Source organism: Leptosomus discolor, chromosome 2 (assembly GCF_034619465.1).
Source record: "Leptosomus discolor isolate bLepDis1 chromosome 2, bLepDis1.hap2, whole genome shotgun sequence".
In the NCBI taxonomy this organism is placed as follows: domain Eukaryota; kingdom Metazoa; phylum Chordata; class Aves; order Leptosomiformes; family Leptosomidae; genus Leptosomus; species Leptosomus discolor.
The window spans coordinates 68,911,836-68,926,225 of NC_141392.1; the positions used below are offsets into that span (position 1 = coordinate 68,911,836).

Below are 14,390 nucleotides of genomic sequence, written 5' to 3' on the forward strand. Positions count from 1 at the left end.
AGAGAACAGAGATCCTTCACGACATAGGTCACTAAATATTACATTTTGGTGTCACGTCAGAGTGAGATATGACAGTCAATCTACGCCCTATTCTGAAGTTTTTTCAGTGAAGTAAGATCACTTAGCTGAACAGAAAAATTGTTCTTGAGCTGTCCTGTACGCTGGGTGATGCTACAAGGCCAGAGGGACTGCAGGGCTGTTCAATCCCTTTGCTGGGTGAAGTGACATAAAGCCAGACCCCTTATAGAATCTTCTAAGTACACACACAAATGTTTTATAATTCATCATATACTGATGCATACAATAAATGCAAGCTCTAAATACAAAGAACCCCTTTAATCCTGTTAAGAACTTGGCCTACTGCTGGAAATCTCCCCAGGACTCGAGACTTTTAAAGAGTCACTGTGTACACTTTATGACTAATATACCTTTGCTTTATTGAAGAGGAGATAATTAAATACTTTATACAATCATTATAAAACTCTGCTGGCTGAACAGAATTTTTACTGAGCATTTGTTGTTTATGTTCCAACCTCTGACAGAAAAAGATGGCTGAGAGAATGGGATTATGTATAAATAAGTTTTCCCAAGAGCAACATCTTTTGAATGTGTTCATTATTTGAATTTTAGACTAATCTATTCAAGAGCATGGCAAACACACTCTAGTCACTTAGTCCAATCCTTTTTTCATTATACTCACCATGCTGTAAAAAGGAGGCATTACCGTTTAAGTAGTGTATGTTTTTGTAATACATAACGATGCTGAAAGGCAAGAGGTTACTGCATTACATTCCATAAAACAAATCCTGTAAAATACAGAGGCAGCATTCAGGGAGAGTAATGTGTCTTACCCAATTGAATGCGATCTGTGGTGGATGCACAAGGAAAGAAAAGCAAGAGTTAAAAGTATTACAAAAATGTAACAAAAATACGCATATATATCTGTAGCATGTCTAACCGCCCGCAGAGAAAAATAAAATGATTTGCATTCAAATCTTGAGGCTGGAATTCACACTACAACATGGATCAGTTGAGATTCCTTCAAAGCAAAAATTTTCACACTCCTTCACTACGCAGTCAGCTATTTGAGTGCAACGAAGAATTTAAATTTTGTCTGCTGAACTTTGTGTTCTCTTCACTAGATCCTATTTAAACAATGGTAACTGGTTTCCTTCCCAAAATCCTACCTTAACCCCATTAAAGAGAAAGTATAGGCAAACTGGAATTGTACATGTACATCAGCAGCAAATGCCTTTTTTTTTTCCCCTCTGGATTTCTTAATCATCTCTCAGTTGAGAAGGGTATGGAAAAAATAAGGGACTTATAATTCCTAAAATGACATTTTCTAAAATACTTCTTCCTTGTTGAAAACAATACTTGAAACACTTTGACACTGTTTTCCAGCTCACAATTAATTAAGGCAGCAGAACTGCGAGAGTCACACTGATATACAATATTCAAAGGATCTCATTAAGGTTCCGAAGTCGAGAAACGATGAGGCAGACAGCCTCTCCTTCATCTATGTGTTACTGATGTAGTCTTTAATTACAGACCACTTCAAGGGAACACCTGCCTCATGCAGTGAGCCAAATAGATGGTGCACACTTAATGAACATCTCTTCAATACTTATTTTTCACATCTTTTTTCAATGTGTGGTGTGATGCATTATTTACTGCACAATATTCATACCTTGCTCTGAAGAAAAGCATTGATTTCTTCAGGGTTATTTACAGGGCTCATCATCATGTATATTGGCGCTTCTCAAACATTCACAGATTTATCTTCACAACACACTTCTGCTTAGACAAGCTTAAGTAATACTGTTGCCATACATAACCTCCTTCTGCTACCTGCTGACTCCCAGTTAACAGCCACCTCCTTCTCCACGCTAATACAGATACTTGTACAATCGTATGATGAGGAAATCTGTGTTACTGCACAGCTCTAAAACCCAGCACAAAAGAAGGGGTAAGTGTCAGCAGAGATGAGAGAAAACAACTGCTTCACCTATCAGCAAAAGAAATCTTACAAAATTACATTTTGAAGCAAGACAGTATTACTATTTCCTTTACAGGAGATATCGGAGACACAGGTTTAAGAATGGCAGTTCTGGGTATGACAGCTACAATATTTCAAGGAATTCAGCTCCAAATGAGTTCAGCAACAGTTTTAAGGGCCCAGAAAGACCCTAGACCATGGAAATCCTGGAAATGCACAGCAAAGGGCTGTGCAAAAACTCCACCACCACAGCAACAAGAAAACCCAAAAAGGCACAATGATAAAGGCATAGCAAAAAACAATTCCCACAGCACTAAAGCAGATTAATTATACCTGAGCCATCCCCAACACATAGTGGCCTAACCTGCTTCTAAAAGCTTCCAATGACAGAGATTTCACAGCCTTCAGCAATAACCTGTACCTCTGTTCAGCTGCATTTGTGAGCTGCTAGCCTAGCACTTGCTAGGTCCTTATCTGCAAAGCCGGGTGGTCAGTGCTCCCCATCTCTGCTTTTGATTTTTTTCCATCTGTCAATAAAGCACCTCGCGCTTTCCTACATTGAATTTCATTTTATCATTTAAAATAATTTTGAATTCTAATCCTGGTGTCTAAAGTGCTTGCATACCCTCCCACTGCAGTCATCTGGGGATTTTAAGTGTACACGATGCCATCATCTAAACCAGTAATCAAAATGCTGAGAAGTAACAGACTCAGGACAGCTGCCTGCAAAATCCGGCATTATGGTGAGCTACTGAAATCTGTTCTTTGAATATAATTTCCAGCTCCCTACACCCTCTTCCTGCTAAAGCATTAACACCTAAAGTGTATTTCTCTAGTTCTGCGAAAACAGAATGGACAGCTTTATCAAAGTCAAGCTCTATCACATTTCCCACTTCCCCTCTTTGACAGGTGCTGTCAGTTCAAGACAATTGTTCTTGACAAACCCTTTTATGATTTTGCCATCACGCTATCTTCTAGACACTTTGAAAATAACAGGTTAAAGCATTCCCCCAGTAACTGCTTTCTATCTCCCAGAACCTCCCTTGCTCCCTTCCAGAAGGATGAACTTTGCCTCCCTCCACCCCTAAGACCTCAATGCCTTCTGTGGTGATTCCTGTCATCCCCGAGGGGCACACTGAGCTGCCACAGTCATGCCCCCAAGCTCTCCCTCCCTGCAGTCTTCTGTCTCTTTCCACGTGTGCCTTCCAACTCCTAGCACGAATGAGGCATTGTATTACCTTCAGTCATCTTGAGAGCTGGTTCATCCCAGCCGCTGCATTTGAAAGGGGTCTGTGTGATGCCGTATTAAAAAAAATGTACGAGACAGCTGAATGAAGGATGTATAAGCAGTGCAACTGCTGACATCCTAATTTGCATGCACGCCTTTGTTAGCTTAATCTTTAAACACATTTACTTGCGTAGTAGTAATGTATGTGGCAGTGTGCATTAGCAGTGTCGTGTACATAGTTTCCTTTGTCTTCTTTTTTAAAGCAAACCAAAAAACCAGATACCAGTTGGTATCACAACTTATTTCTACAAAGGCCATCAGCAGAGCTGAAACTCAGATCCACAGAGACAGCTGCAGAGTAGTACAGCAGTACTGCATGAAAAGACCCAAACGTTACCAGTATAAAAAGGAGCAAGGGATAAAGATGCTCAACTCCATATCACATCTGTGCTCTACATGGCAAGAGCTGTGTTGGAACGTTAGCGTAACCTGTACTGCTGAAAGATCTGAGCCCACGCTACTGCCCTGTGAGTGACCTGGGACTCCCCTCTCCCCCTTTGCCCTCCTTCTCCATGCCAGAAAATGTTAAAAGAGACAATATGAGCTAGGGGTGGAGGGGCAACAAAAAATCCCGATGGCACATCATTAATCACAAGAGCTATTCATGAAGAATCTATTATCTTATCTATATTACTAGTGCCTGGTTTGTATCCTAAAGCAAAAGTATCTGTATACTTTTTTATATGCATTTCTGGTATTTCTAGTAACATGATAATATTAAATAGAATGCATTACAACTGTAAAGAGACTTTACAAGCACTAATATTAATTAATACAAAATATAGAAGATTTAAAACGTTAGTGATTATTCATGCACAAAATGAATTAGAGAGTTGCCACACTGGGAAGCTGGGGTGGGGATGAAAGAGAAGCACAGCAGCTGCATGAAAAGCACTTCGTCCCCAAAGGGTGGCTTCTTTGGGACACACAGAATTTTGTCATTTTTCTTTCTTGTAGATTTCAGCTTCTTGAATTCTAACACAGCAAAATAGCACATTTAGGGGAGTCTATCTGCCCTGTTGCTGATACATGATATTTTAGTAACATTTTCAGAGATAACACAAGGTGAAAACTAAGACCCTGCATCTTCAGAACATAAATATGTGTTTCATGTGGTGCTCTGTACAGTTGACATAGCAGGCAACCTGGAAAACAGTTTCACAAAGAAGGCAGGCTTCAATATTTAGAATCAGGCTGACTACAAACCCTTTTAAAATCACCATCGCCACAGGCAGGGGGTAAGACTGCTGAACATACTGGGAATTATGATGATCATGGGATTTTAGAAATCAGTTCCAAGTGTCTGTTCTGAATGAAAGCAGAACAGGGATTTGCATCTGGATGCCATTGGTGACTATCAGCCTTAATGCCTAAGCAAGAGAATAAACCCAGAGCCTGATGTGTGTTTAAGTCAGCATTATGGGAGGAGGTGGTGATAATCCATATACTAGATCACTGAAAAAAAAATATTTGGATGAGCAAAAAAGCCAGCAAACACTGAAACAAAAAACACATGCCTCCTTACAGCTTACTCCCCAATCATGGGTGGCATTGGAGTGGTAGAGGAGAAGATTTTTAAAACCATGTCATTTAAGCGATAAGGTTTACAGTGTGACTCCACACAGAACTGCATCTGCCCAAGTTGAGCCAAGATCTTAGGCCAACTTCATTGCTGAGGGAAGCACACTGACCATTACTCCAGATTTAGGATGTTCAGCAGATGCAGAAGGCCCAAGTCATGCCATGGTTTATGTAACTATGGGACACTGGCCATGGTGTTTGTTGTTTCACCATCAAGTGTCAAGAAAACTGAGAACTTAACTGAAAACAGTAAGCATCCACAAGAAAATGGCAGTGCTGATAGCTCCTGTTTTCCTGAAAAATCCCCAACCAGGTTCAAGGTAGTAATTTTGATCAAAGAAAGCTTCTAGAAACAAGCTTCTTGATTAATCAAAATGCTTACGGACTTAGCCTTTGCTCTGAGCCCTTGGCTAAAGGGCTAATGGAATAAATACCACCCATCTGCTTCCCAAGCACTAGTCAGAAGCATGATCACCATGGGGGTGGGGGCTGGTACTGATAGGTGGGACAAAGGAATTTGGTAGCAGTCACTAATTAAGGGAAACATTAAAGAAAAAACATGCTCTATTACAGTGAGGACATTTCTGCCTTTGCAGTTCATCTCATACCCTATGCAAAGCACAAGCAACAGGACCTTGAGAAGTACTAAACTGTTAGAGTCATCCTTCCCTCTCTGATCAAGAGCCAGCGTTCACGATATTTGCACACCAACTCTTTGGTCGCTGCCGTAGGATCTAAAGCAAGAAGCAGCAACCTGTTCACTGAGCAGTGGGCTTGTCTCTGTTACAGGAGGAAGGGTTAGGGAAGAACAGAAAATGAAACAGAGGATGCGGTGGTGCCACATGCAACGCACGCACCTCATGCATTTCTCAAAAATGCAGAATACAACTATAAATGCAGGGAACGCAGTAAGAGTAAGCAAAGGTAGGAAAAAGGCTTGTGAAAGCAACTCATGCAACTGGAGCCTCAGCCTGGAAAAGAGGAAACTGAAGTGAAATACGATAAAACCACAGGAAATCATGAGTGGCATGAAGGGCAGCAGAAGGACTGCACTCACTGTTTCTCATAACAGAAGACCCAGAAGTCATCAAAGGAAAGACCAGGGAGACTCAGAATAGGTAATGAATGAACAAACAAATAAACCACACACTTCTTTACCACATAACTATCTGTTCATCTGGGGAGACATGAGGTGTTATGAATGTCAAAAGCTCATAAAAGTTAAAATAAATAAATAAATAGATAGATAAATTCATGAAGGAAAACTCTTCAGAGACTTTTACATGAAAGCTCAAATCTCTGTTTTAGGAAGCTTCCAGCTCCCAGACTGCTGACTGCTAAAAAAAATGTACTAGGAAAATGTAACTGCATGCCTCCTTAGTCTTATATCCTTTTCTAGGCATATACTACCTATGGATGTTTAACTGTGTGAAGTCAAACAATTCTTAGAGCATGTTCATAGCCTGGCTGCAAGTCACTTACGAGATTTCCACTTTAAACTGCAATGTGGAAAAAGACATTGTAAGGCAGCGATGAAGATTTTCCCTTTTTAGTTTCACCTAGAAAAACAGTAGTATTTCTGTAGAGGGTTTATTAAGCTGTATGTAAAAGGTAGGTAGGAAGTAGGGACTCTAACGATTTCTTAGTATTCTGATTAAAAATAAAAAAGTAGAAAAAATATGTTTTAGCTGCCAAGAACTATGCTTCAGCCAGTTCCAGTAAAAAAAAAAAAAAAAAAAGGATTCACACAGTTCTTATGGATATGGTTACCTCATACAAAGTGACCAACAAAGTATTTCATACCTTGTTGGTCTAATAAATAAGACCCTAATTCTGCAGCTCAAACAATATATTGTAGTTACCCATGTCTATCTGTAATCACAAAAGACCAACTCCCTAATACACCTGAGAAGTTCTGTAATTCTGCTACCAAGCTGAAAACTGAAGTGCTGGCTTACAGTGTACAATTTCTCCATTTATGCTCTCATTCTGAGGAACTTGAAGATCAACATTTTTAAAGATCAACATATAGAGCCTGACATTTAAGTTCCATTTAAGTGACAGTTCTTCTCCTGAAGTCAAATCCTGTTACTTTCATCGTATCTTTTTTTACGCACACAACTGCGGAACAAAACTTTGCCTTTGTACATCTCAAAAAAGCTGATAAAAAAATAGACTGATTTTTTAATTTATTTATTTATCTTTACACAAGCAGCTCCAAGGCTGGCTTCTTCAGATTATGTTGGTCTCCAGAATCCCCGTACGAATAAAATTGGGTTAGTAAAGATCTAACAGCAATTTTTTGTTCCATTTTACTTGTACATTTCCTTGAGCTTGCAAAGTTATTCCAAAAGGATTTCAAATTGCACTTTTTTTTTAAAACCAGGACTCAATAAGAATTATATATTCATTCATCATTATCCCTTCTGTTTGGTTGACACCATGAATGTTATAAAATACTCTGACTACAAACTACTTGAACCTTTAAAACACTAATGTAGAAGGAAAAGAAGAGCTGACAGATGACTTATACTCTTTGTCCTCAAAATAAGACCAGAGAAGCAGCAAATCCCTATACCTCATATCTCCGAACTTCTTGCTGATAGCAGTTCCTACATTGCTGATAGCTGCTGTTGCTTTTTGTCCCGCATGGCTCAGGGTCTCATGTGTTTTCTTGTAACTGGAAACAAAAAATAGAACAGAAATAGCGGTAAGTATTAAGAAAAAGAGGCTAGAATCCCCTGCAATTAATTCACTTTTTCCTCATTTCCACATCCTGAAGTCCCATCGACTGAAAGGTTAAGAAACAGAATAATTGTAGCACAAAACAAATTACAAAGATGTCCTGCTTCTGCACAGCTTCCTAAGTGCAGTTTAATCCTAATGTGAGCAAAATGCTCTCCAGAGCAACCCTTCGGGATGCCCCTCCTCTCTGCAGATAACATTCTCTGAGTGGGTCAGCACAAGCTGTTTTACAGTAGAATACAATGATCTGTTGAATACTCGTTTGATATAATTTCTGTAAATCTACATCAAATAACCATTCTTGCAGCAGACACTGACTCGGTAGCAAAATGTGCTGTCTAAAGCACAGAAAAGAATCAGGACACATGTAAGTCTGCATACATATACATATTAAGACACATTTAACAGATACACTTCAAAATGATTTGTTGATATTTCAGGTCAGACAAAATTGATCAAATCTGTTTCCATATGCTACAACTGTACTTTTTAAAAAATTATTTAAAGGAAGAAGCTTTTAGGAGAGATGGAGAAAGAAAGATGAAAAAATCTAGACAGCGAATGCACATTCTAAGTGAACTGAATCCTTTTAGAAGTCATTCATTTCACATAAGCGTACACATTCAAACACAGAATCATCTTAATTTCCTGATCCAGAATATACGCTGACCCACACAGACTCTTCAGTACAGTTGAGTTACATTATCAGAGTAATCAATAAGCTTTTCTGCACAGATGCTTTTTTGCTGAGTAAACTAACTCTGAGCACGTCAGAGGCTTCTTTCTGAGTAAATGATCTGATACTCCCAGTGACACAGACAAGCTCAGAATTAGAAGTACTGACCTAGAAACAAAAGGCAAGCATGTTGTAATCAGTCTTGCGTCCTGTGCCATGCGTTGGCAGACAGGAACTGAAGAAATGTTCATGAGAAATTCAGATATACAATATAATTGGTTCTAATTCTCCTTTGAACAAATTCTGTAAGATTGTAAATATGTACCAAAACACATTGCACATTAATAATTTAAAAAAAAAATAATCTCACTGCCTAATTCCTGAAACAGAGTATTTTCTTCTTACTTTGCAATACAACTTTGTGGAGGCAGGCAGGGAAATCAGAGAAGATTAACATTTGCAATAGAGCACATCATATTTTATGTCAGGTCCTTTTAGCCTTAGCAGTACCTATTGCTGAAAGTCCCCTGTTGAGGACTGTGTTTTACAAACCACATGTCAGAAGGCAGATGCCAAGTAGCGATCTTTCTTTCAGACAACAGTCTATCAACAACTGATTTTTGCCAACACAAATACTTTGATTTTTTTGTTCCTAAGCTACTAAATATCTTACAGACTACTGACCTAACAAGTTCTACTACTGCCAAGTGAAATGGCTCCTTCCATGAAGGTGCTTGTCTCTCTTTTCACTGACTAGAAAGGCAGCCTACAGGGAGCAACTTAGATCAGGGTACCAAATCTCTAGAAACCTAGAGTTAGATAAGCAGAATCAATCACATGCACAACGCTGAATGACGACAAGGGCTAAAACATTGCAACAGCGACAGAAGGAGCACAAATTATAATTAAAAAGGCAGGAGCACTGGTTATGCCTGTTTTAGTCTTCTTTATATTCCACCAGAAGAAATGAGAAGATTGTTTCCACTGGGTCTCCTTTTTGCTCAGCCCTGCCATCTGTTCCTGGACATAGCAAGACTGCAATGCTCTTATTTCACTGAGGCCTCATTCTCCAGTTCAAGCAGTTTAATAGTGCTGTCATTCTCTTGCTATCAGTGGACATACTCTCACATAAAACTTGAGTGGGATCAGACCCTAAAATAGACATTTATGATGCTTCAGTCAAAGTATGACCATATAGTTTTTTGATAAGTGTGGTCTTAATATCTTCAAATAAAATCGGATTTTAAAATATTTGATTTTTAGTAACCAAATATTTTAATGTCTGTGGATTTTCATCTATATATATATGGGCATTTCTTAAAATGCCTACATTATTGCATACAAGCCTTTAGGCATTTCCTAACAGAGAAGTTTCCTAAACCATTCAGCACAAGTGGAATTTTGCTGATGACAAAATTAAGTCCAAGACTTGACTTCCAGGTCTAAAAAGTCCTTGGTAGCAAAACTTATTTATGTACAGGTTGCCTGTACACAGTCAAATACTTTACAGATATCCTTCTGAACTAATTCTTTGAAGATGACACTTTGGAGTTCATTTTATTCACAAGCATATTCAGCTTTTTGAAAAAACACTGCCGTGTCTTACATCTTTCTGCTGCAGGTTCTTCACACTTTGTGTAACGGTTAAGAGAATAGTCCCAAACACCCCATACAGCAGACAGACTCAACTTTAATTGAGAAACATTACAATCCCCTATGTATTTCTGAACATTACATTGGTCAGAACACACCTCCTGGAAATCAGCTGAAATGGCACTGATTTTGGTGTTACAATTAATATTGCATTTTCTCTGTGGATCCCATAAACCCAACACCCTCCCTAGTATTTCTACTAGCAAGGAAGACACAGAGACTGCACGTATGTATGTTCCTAATGCTCTTGACATTACGTAACGACGTAAATCCAGCTCAGACTGTTACACAACTGGTCTTCTTTCAGCACCAACTTCAGCAAAAACAACCTTTGACATGAACCCCTCCTCCCTTTGGCAATGCTGAAGAAGAGCTTTAAGGAACAGCAAAACAACGAAGGTGAAAATGCAGTGCAACATGCAATACCTGTCAGCAGAGACAAGAAACGATAATTTGCATCTTAGTAGAGCTCACTGACAGTTAGCTTAAAAATCAAGCCCCCCTCATCCCTGCCTCTCCACCTTTATGCATATCACTATGCCTTCTTCATAAATAAATTAGTTTTCCATAGAGCACATTCCCTTTCTGTAGTCAGTTATGCTCTGTATTGCTATACACACAGTATTTTAGTTCGGATATTTTTGTCATCACAGTTGGGTTGTATTTACAGCATTCATTTGATACCTTGCCAAACACCCTGGTAACAATGATCTCTTCAACATGTTCTCTCTGACCTCTGGGAATCTTCTCAGTTGTATTAACAATTTAGGCCAGCAATTTTCATACCCTCACGTAAAACACACCAGTTTGCAGTTTTGTTTTAATGCACTGAACAGCTTATATAATTTTCAGAAACCTGTAAGAGTGGAAACTCCAGTTAAGACCTACTAAAATTTGTTCCTTGGAAAAAGTGCTGTACGTATGGCTTGAGTCCTCCTAACACCACCAACTTCTCCAACACGCTAAGTCATCTATAATACCTGCACACTCTCATCCTTTGAGCAGCCACTGCTGGCAATCGTTAGGCAAGTACTGACCACCCAGCTCATCAGGACAGGTGACAGCATCTCTGCAGGCAGCAGCCATCGGCTGAAATAAAGTCAGTGACCCTGAGCCTAAGGCAGAAATGCTCCAGCGGAAAAAAACTCCAAGAATTTAGGACACACAGAGTCAAGAGATACCAACTTCCATTCATTCAACCCACAGCGTTCATTTGCACACAAATACATCACTAGGCTCTGTGCCTTCCTCACACTAATACAAAGTCACCTTAACCTCCCTTGAGTTTAACAGCATTAAACTGTTAATTAAATGCTGTTGTAATTAAACCAGATGCCCAGTAGCACTGGTAAAAGTAGAAACAAGCTACTTGATTTATGCAGTTAGAGCAGGAATGCCTTCTCTGGTTTTGTGGCACCTAAACATACACCCTAGCACAATAGAACTGCTAACAAGGATCACATTTCATGCTTTTCACTTAGCAGTAAATATTTATAATGTATTTCATAGACAAGAAGCATTAAACAAACATGACATGTTTTTCCCTCATGAATTGCTGTCACAACTGTAAACTTGTAAATAAAACTCACCTGTGGAATTTTGAACATTACCTTTTTATATGATATTGATCTAAGAATTTCATCCATCAACTTCTGATTATAATTTGGTTTTTAAAATAGGGTGTTTCTTTAACAAAAGCAATTATTTATAAAACATTCTAGAGGCTATGATAAAATACACTGATATTGCAGTTATATTCTGATAATATGGCCAACACATTTAAAAGAAGATTTAAAGATAACTCACATCTCCAGTACTGTAACATACTAATTAGGCAAAGTAGATTTACAGCATATTTTGACTGCATTTTCACATACTGCATTTAGGTTGTACTATCATGTCACAACCAGGTCTCACTAGCTGATTTTTATAGCCAGCGAAAGCAAATGAAAGAAGCACTTTTTCATAAAATACAACGTGCAAAGGAAATAGCGCTTCACATAGAATATAGGCAGACAGCAGGCATATAGCGAGCTCAGAGAACTAGAATATAGGCAGACAGCAGGCATATAGCGAGCTCAGAGAACTAGACATTTGATTGATAGACTCAGAACGGTTTGGGTTGGAAGGGATCTTAAAGATCATCTAGTTCCAATACCCCTGCTGTGGGCAGGGACACATTCCACTAGACCAGGTTGCTCAAAGCCCCATCCAACCTCATGTTAAATGACCAACATCATCTGCGGGGTAAGACAGGATGATGATACTGCATGCTCTTTGATCTCATCTCAACTCAGTACAGAATTGCCCTTCACAGGGCAGAGTGAAATCTAACCCTCCTTCAAGGTACAACACATGGGCTTCTGACAGAAGAAGGCTACGATTATTCACGTTTTGCATGGCAAGCTACAGTAAATTATGAAGAATTTTAATTCAGCTTCTGTAAAATTTGTACATCTGTTAATTAGTACATCTTCATTCAGCATTGTGACTCTCCATCAATGCTTGCTGGCAAAATTAATCCACTCGAGAAACCCTCTTCTGTGATAAAGCTTACATAAGATGCAACAAAATGCAAACAATTAACAACAAAACCATACAGCAGAGCAGAGTCTGGTGGCACAAGTAATGCCCTATGGAGCTTGCTTCTTTTTAGTTTTCAAACCATTAGTCATCTTAAGAATGGAATCAATGTAAAGCATCTGGATCTCTGAGAAACTCGCAGCTAGAAAACTATTTTTTCTGCTGATTTTCTGGGAAAAACAGGGCTCAGCATTAACTAAATTATGCTAATGATCAAATTAAATAAATGCATATATGAATGGGAGATAACATATACATAAAACATTCTCTGAGAGTTTTCGTATTGCCACTTTGCCCACAAATAATTGTAAAGTGCTGTGCATTGGGGTTTTTTTCGTGCTCACCTGAAATCCATTCCAACTTCAAAACCAAACAACAGACGTACTTTTTTAGACATTCTTTCCCTTGCCAGGTATGTTAAGAATTAACTGAAACCGTGCTGGCACTTGGATGGGTACATATGCCTAAATCAGTCAAAGGAAGTATGCCCCAGGTAGCTCCTCTCCCACAGAGAAAGGAAGGGCAGAGCTGAGGGAACCGAACCTCTGCAGGTCGCAGGGGACCTGCCTGCAGCCAGAAATCTGCGCAGCACACGGAAGGTGACTGTTCAGTGGGCTGGAGAGAGTCACGGGTCAGGAGAGGTGCCAAATATTTTGTGCTGTCCTGCACTGTAATATTTAAAACTTTGGGAAAAATTTGGCATACAATTGTGTGAAAGTCACTATTTGTACAGTGTAGCCTAGAACGGGGGAAAACCAAGCAGTAGTGCTACAGTTAATCTCCAGGTAGGAAAGCCACAATATGTTGGCTCACGCACAGATGAGCTTAAGACATTCCAGACTGAAACTTCACAGTTCATCACACCTTAAACTATGCCAATAATACTGTCTGTGGGCTCTGTTCTGTAGACTAGATCAAAAAAAATCATGCAGATTAAACATACCCCAGCCTCCCTTTTCCTTTCTTCCCCTTCCTTTCTCCTCTTCCTCACTTTCCTTCCTCCTCCTTTCCTTTCACTTAATTTCTGTTTTTCCTTTTCCTTCCATTTCTCCCTTTCCTTCCCTTTCCTGGATATTTTTAATCCTGGTCATTTCAGAGATTCCAGTTTACACTCAGGCCTCCCCTCCTCTCCTTACAGTTAGGTATACATACATACAGGCAATTATAATATACGTGTATGTATTTTCTGGTGCCCAATGATAATTACAGTGGGTTCTTCCCTGAGAAAGTAACACTATATTCATTGATCTGGAGGGAATGAACATTGCCTGATCTGACCCAAAGGACACAAAACCAGTGGAAGTGAGAGGCTCCCTTTATTTCCATGTAGCAGTGGCGCTCACACAGATAATGTGCTTGCTAAAGACAACATGCAATTTCTTCACCTACTCAACTGCTACATTTACTTGCAAATTTCGAGAAGGCAAAATGTCAAAAGGTGATTACGCATTGCAATGAACAGAAACACCCACGTTTCTTTTACTACCACTCATAACAAGTACGTGTGTGGGAACACGGCATACTGAATTCCTAAAAGGCACAGTAGGGCTGTGGTTGTCCACAAATTATATCTGACTTCCTGAGAAAATGCTGAACCCCTGGAACACATTACTATATATTTAAAGTTACACTAATGAAAACTGCAAGTACTGTAGGTTCTAAGTCTAAAACACACGCAGTGCAAATATTACCTTCTTTTTTCTCTATTACTTTCCTGGCAGAAATTTGAACTACAAATCGTTAAGTTCCCACTATTTGAGGAAACCCATACAATTGTCCTCAGGTTCCCTATCAGCAGAACTAAGCTTGCTCACATACTTTTCAACCAGTAGTCAACAAAGAGATTTTTATTTCATCTTTGGAGG

The 14,390-nt window shown here is 39.2% G+C and overlaps 1 protein-coding gene across 4 annotated transcripts in view; it reads right to left on the reverse strand.

The window, feature by feature from the left end:
* Nucleotides 1-14,390, reverse strand: part of TPD52L1 (TPD52 like 1) — a 37,509-nt gene that overhangs the window by 9,144 nt on the left and 13,975 nt on the right. For 2 of the 4 annotated variants that reach the window (XM_009960850.2, XM_009960849.2), the window contains exon 3: nucleotides 7,447-7,548. In XM_009960850.2, coding sequence (XP_009959152.1) covers nucleotides 7,447-7,548 — 102 coding nt within the window. Of the gene's footprint in view, nucleotides 1-851; nucleotides 867-7,446; nucleotides 7,551-9,899; nucleotides 9,931-14,390 lie in introns of all 4 variants that reach the window. The other 2 variants (XM_086461252.1, XM_009960848.2) reach the window with 2 other exon arrangements.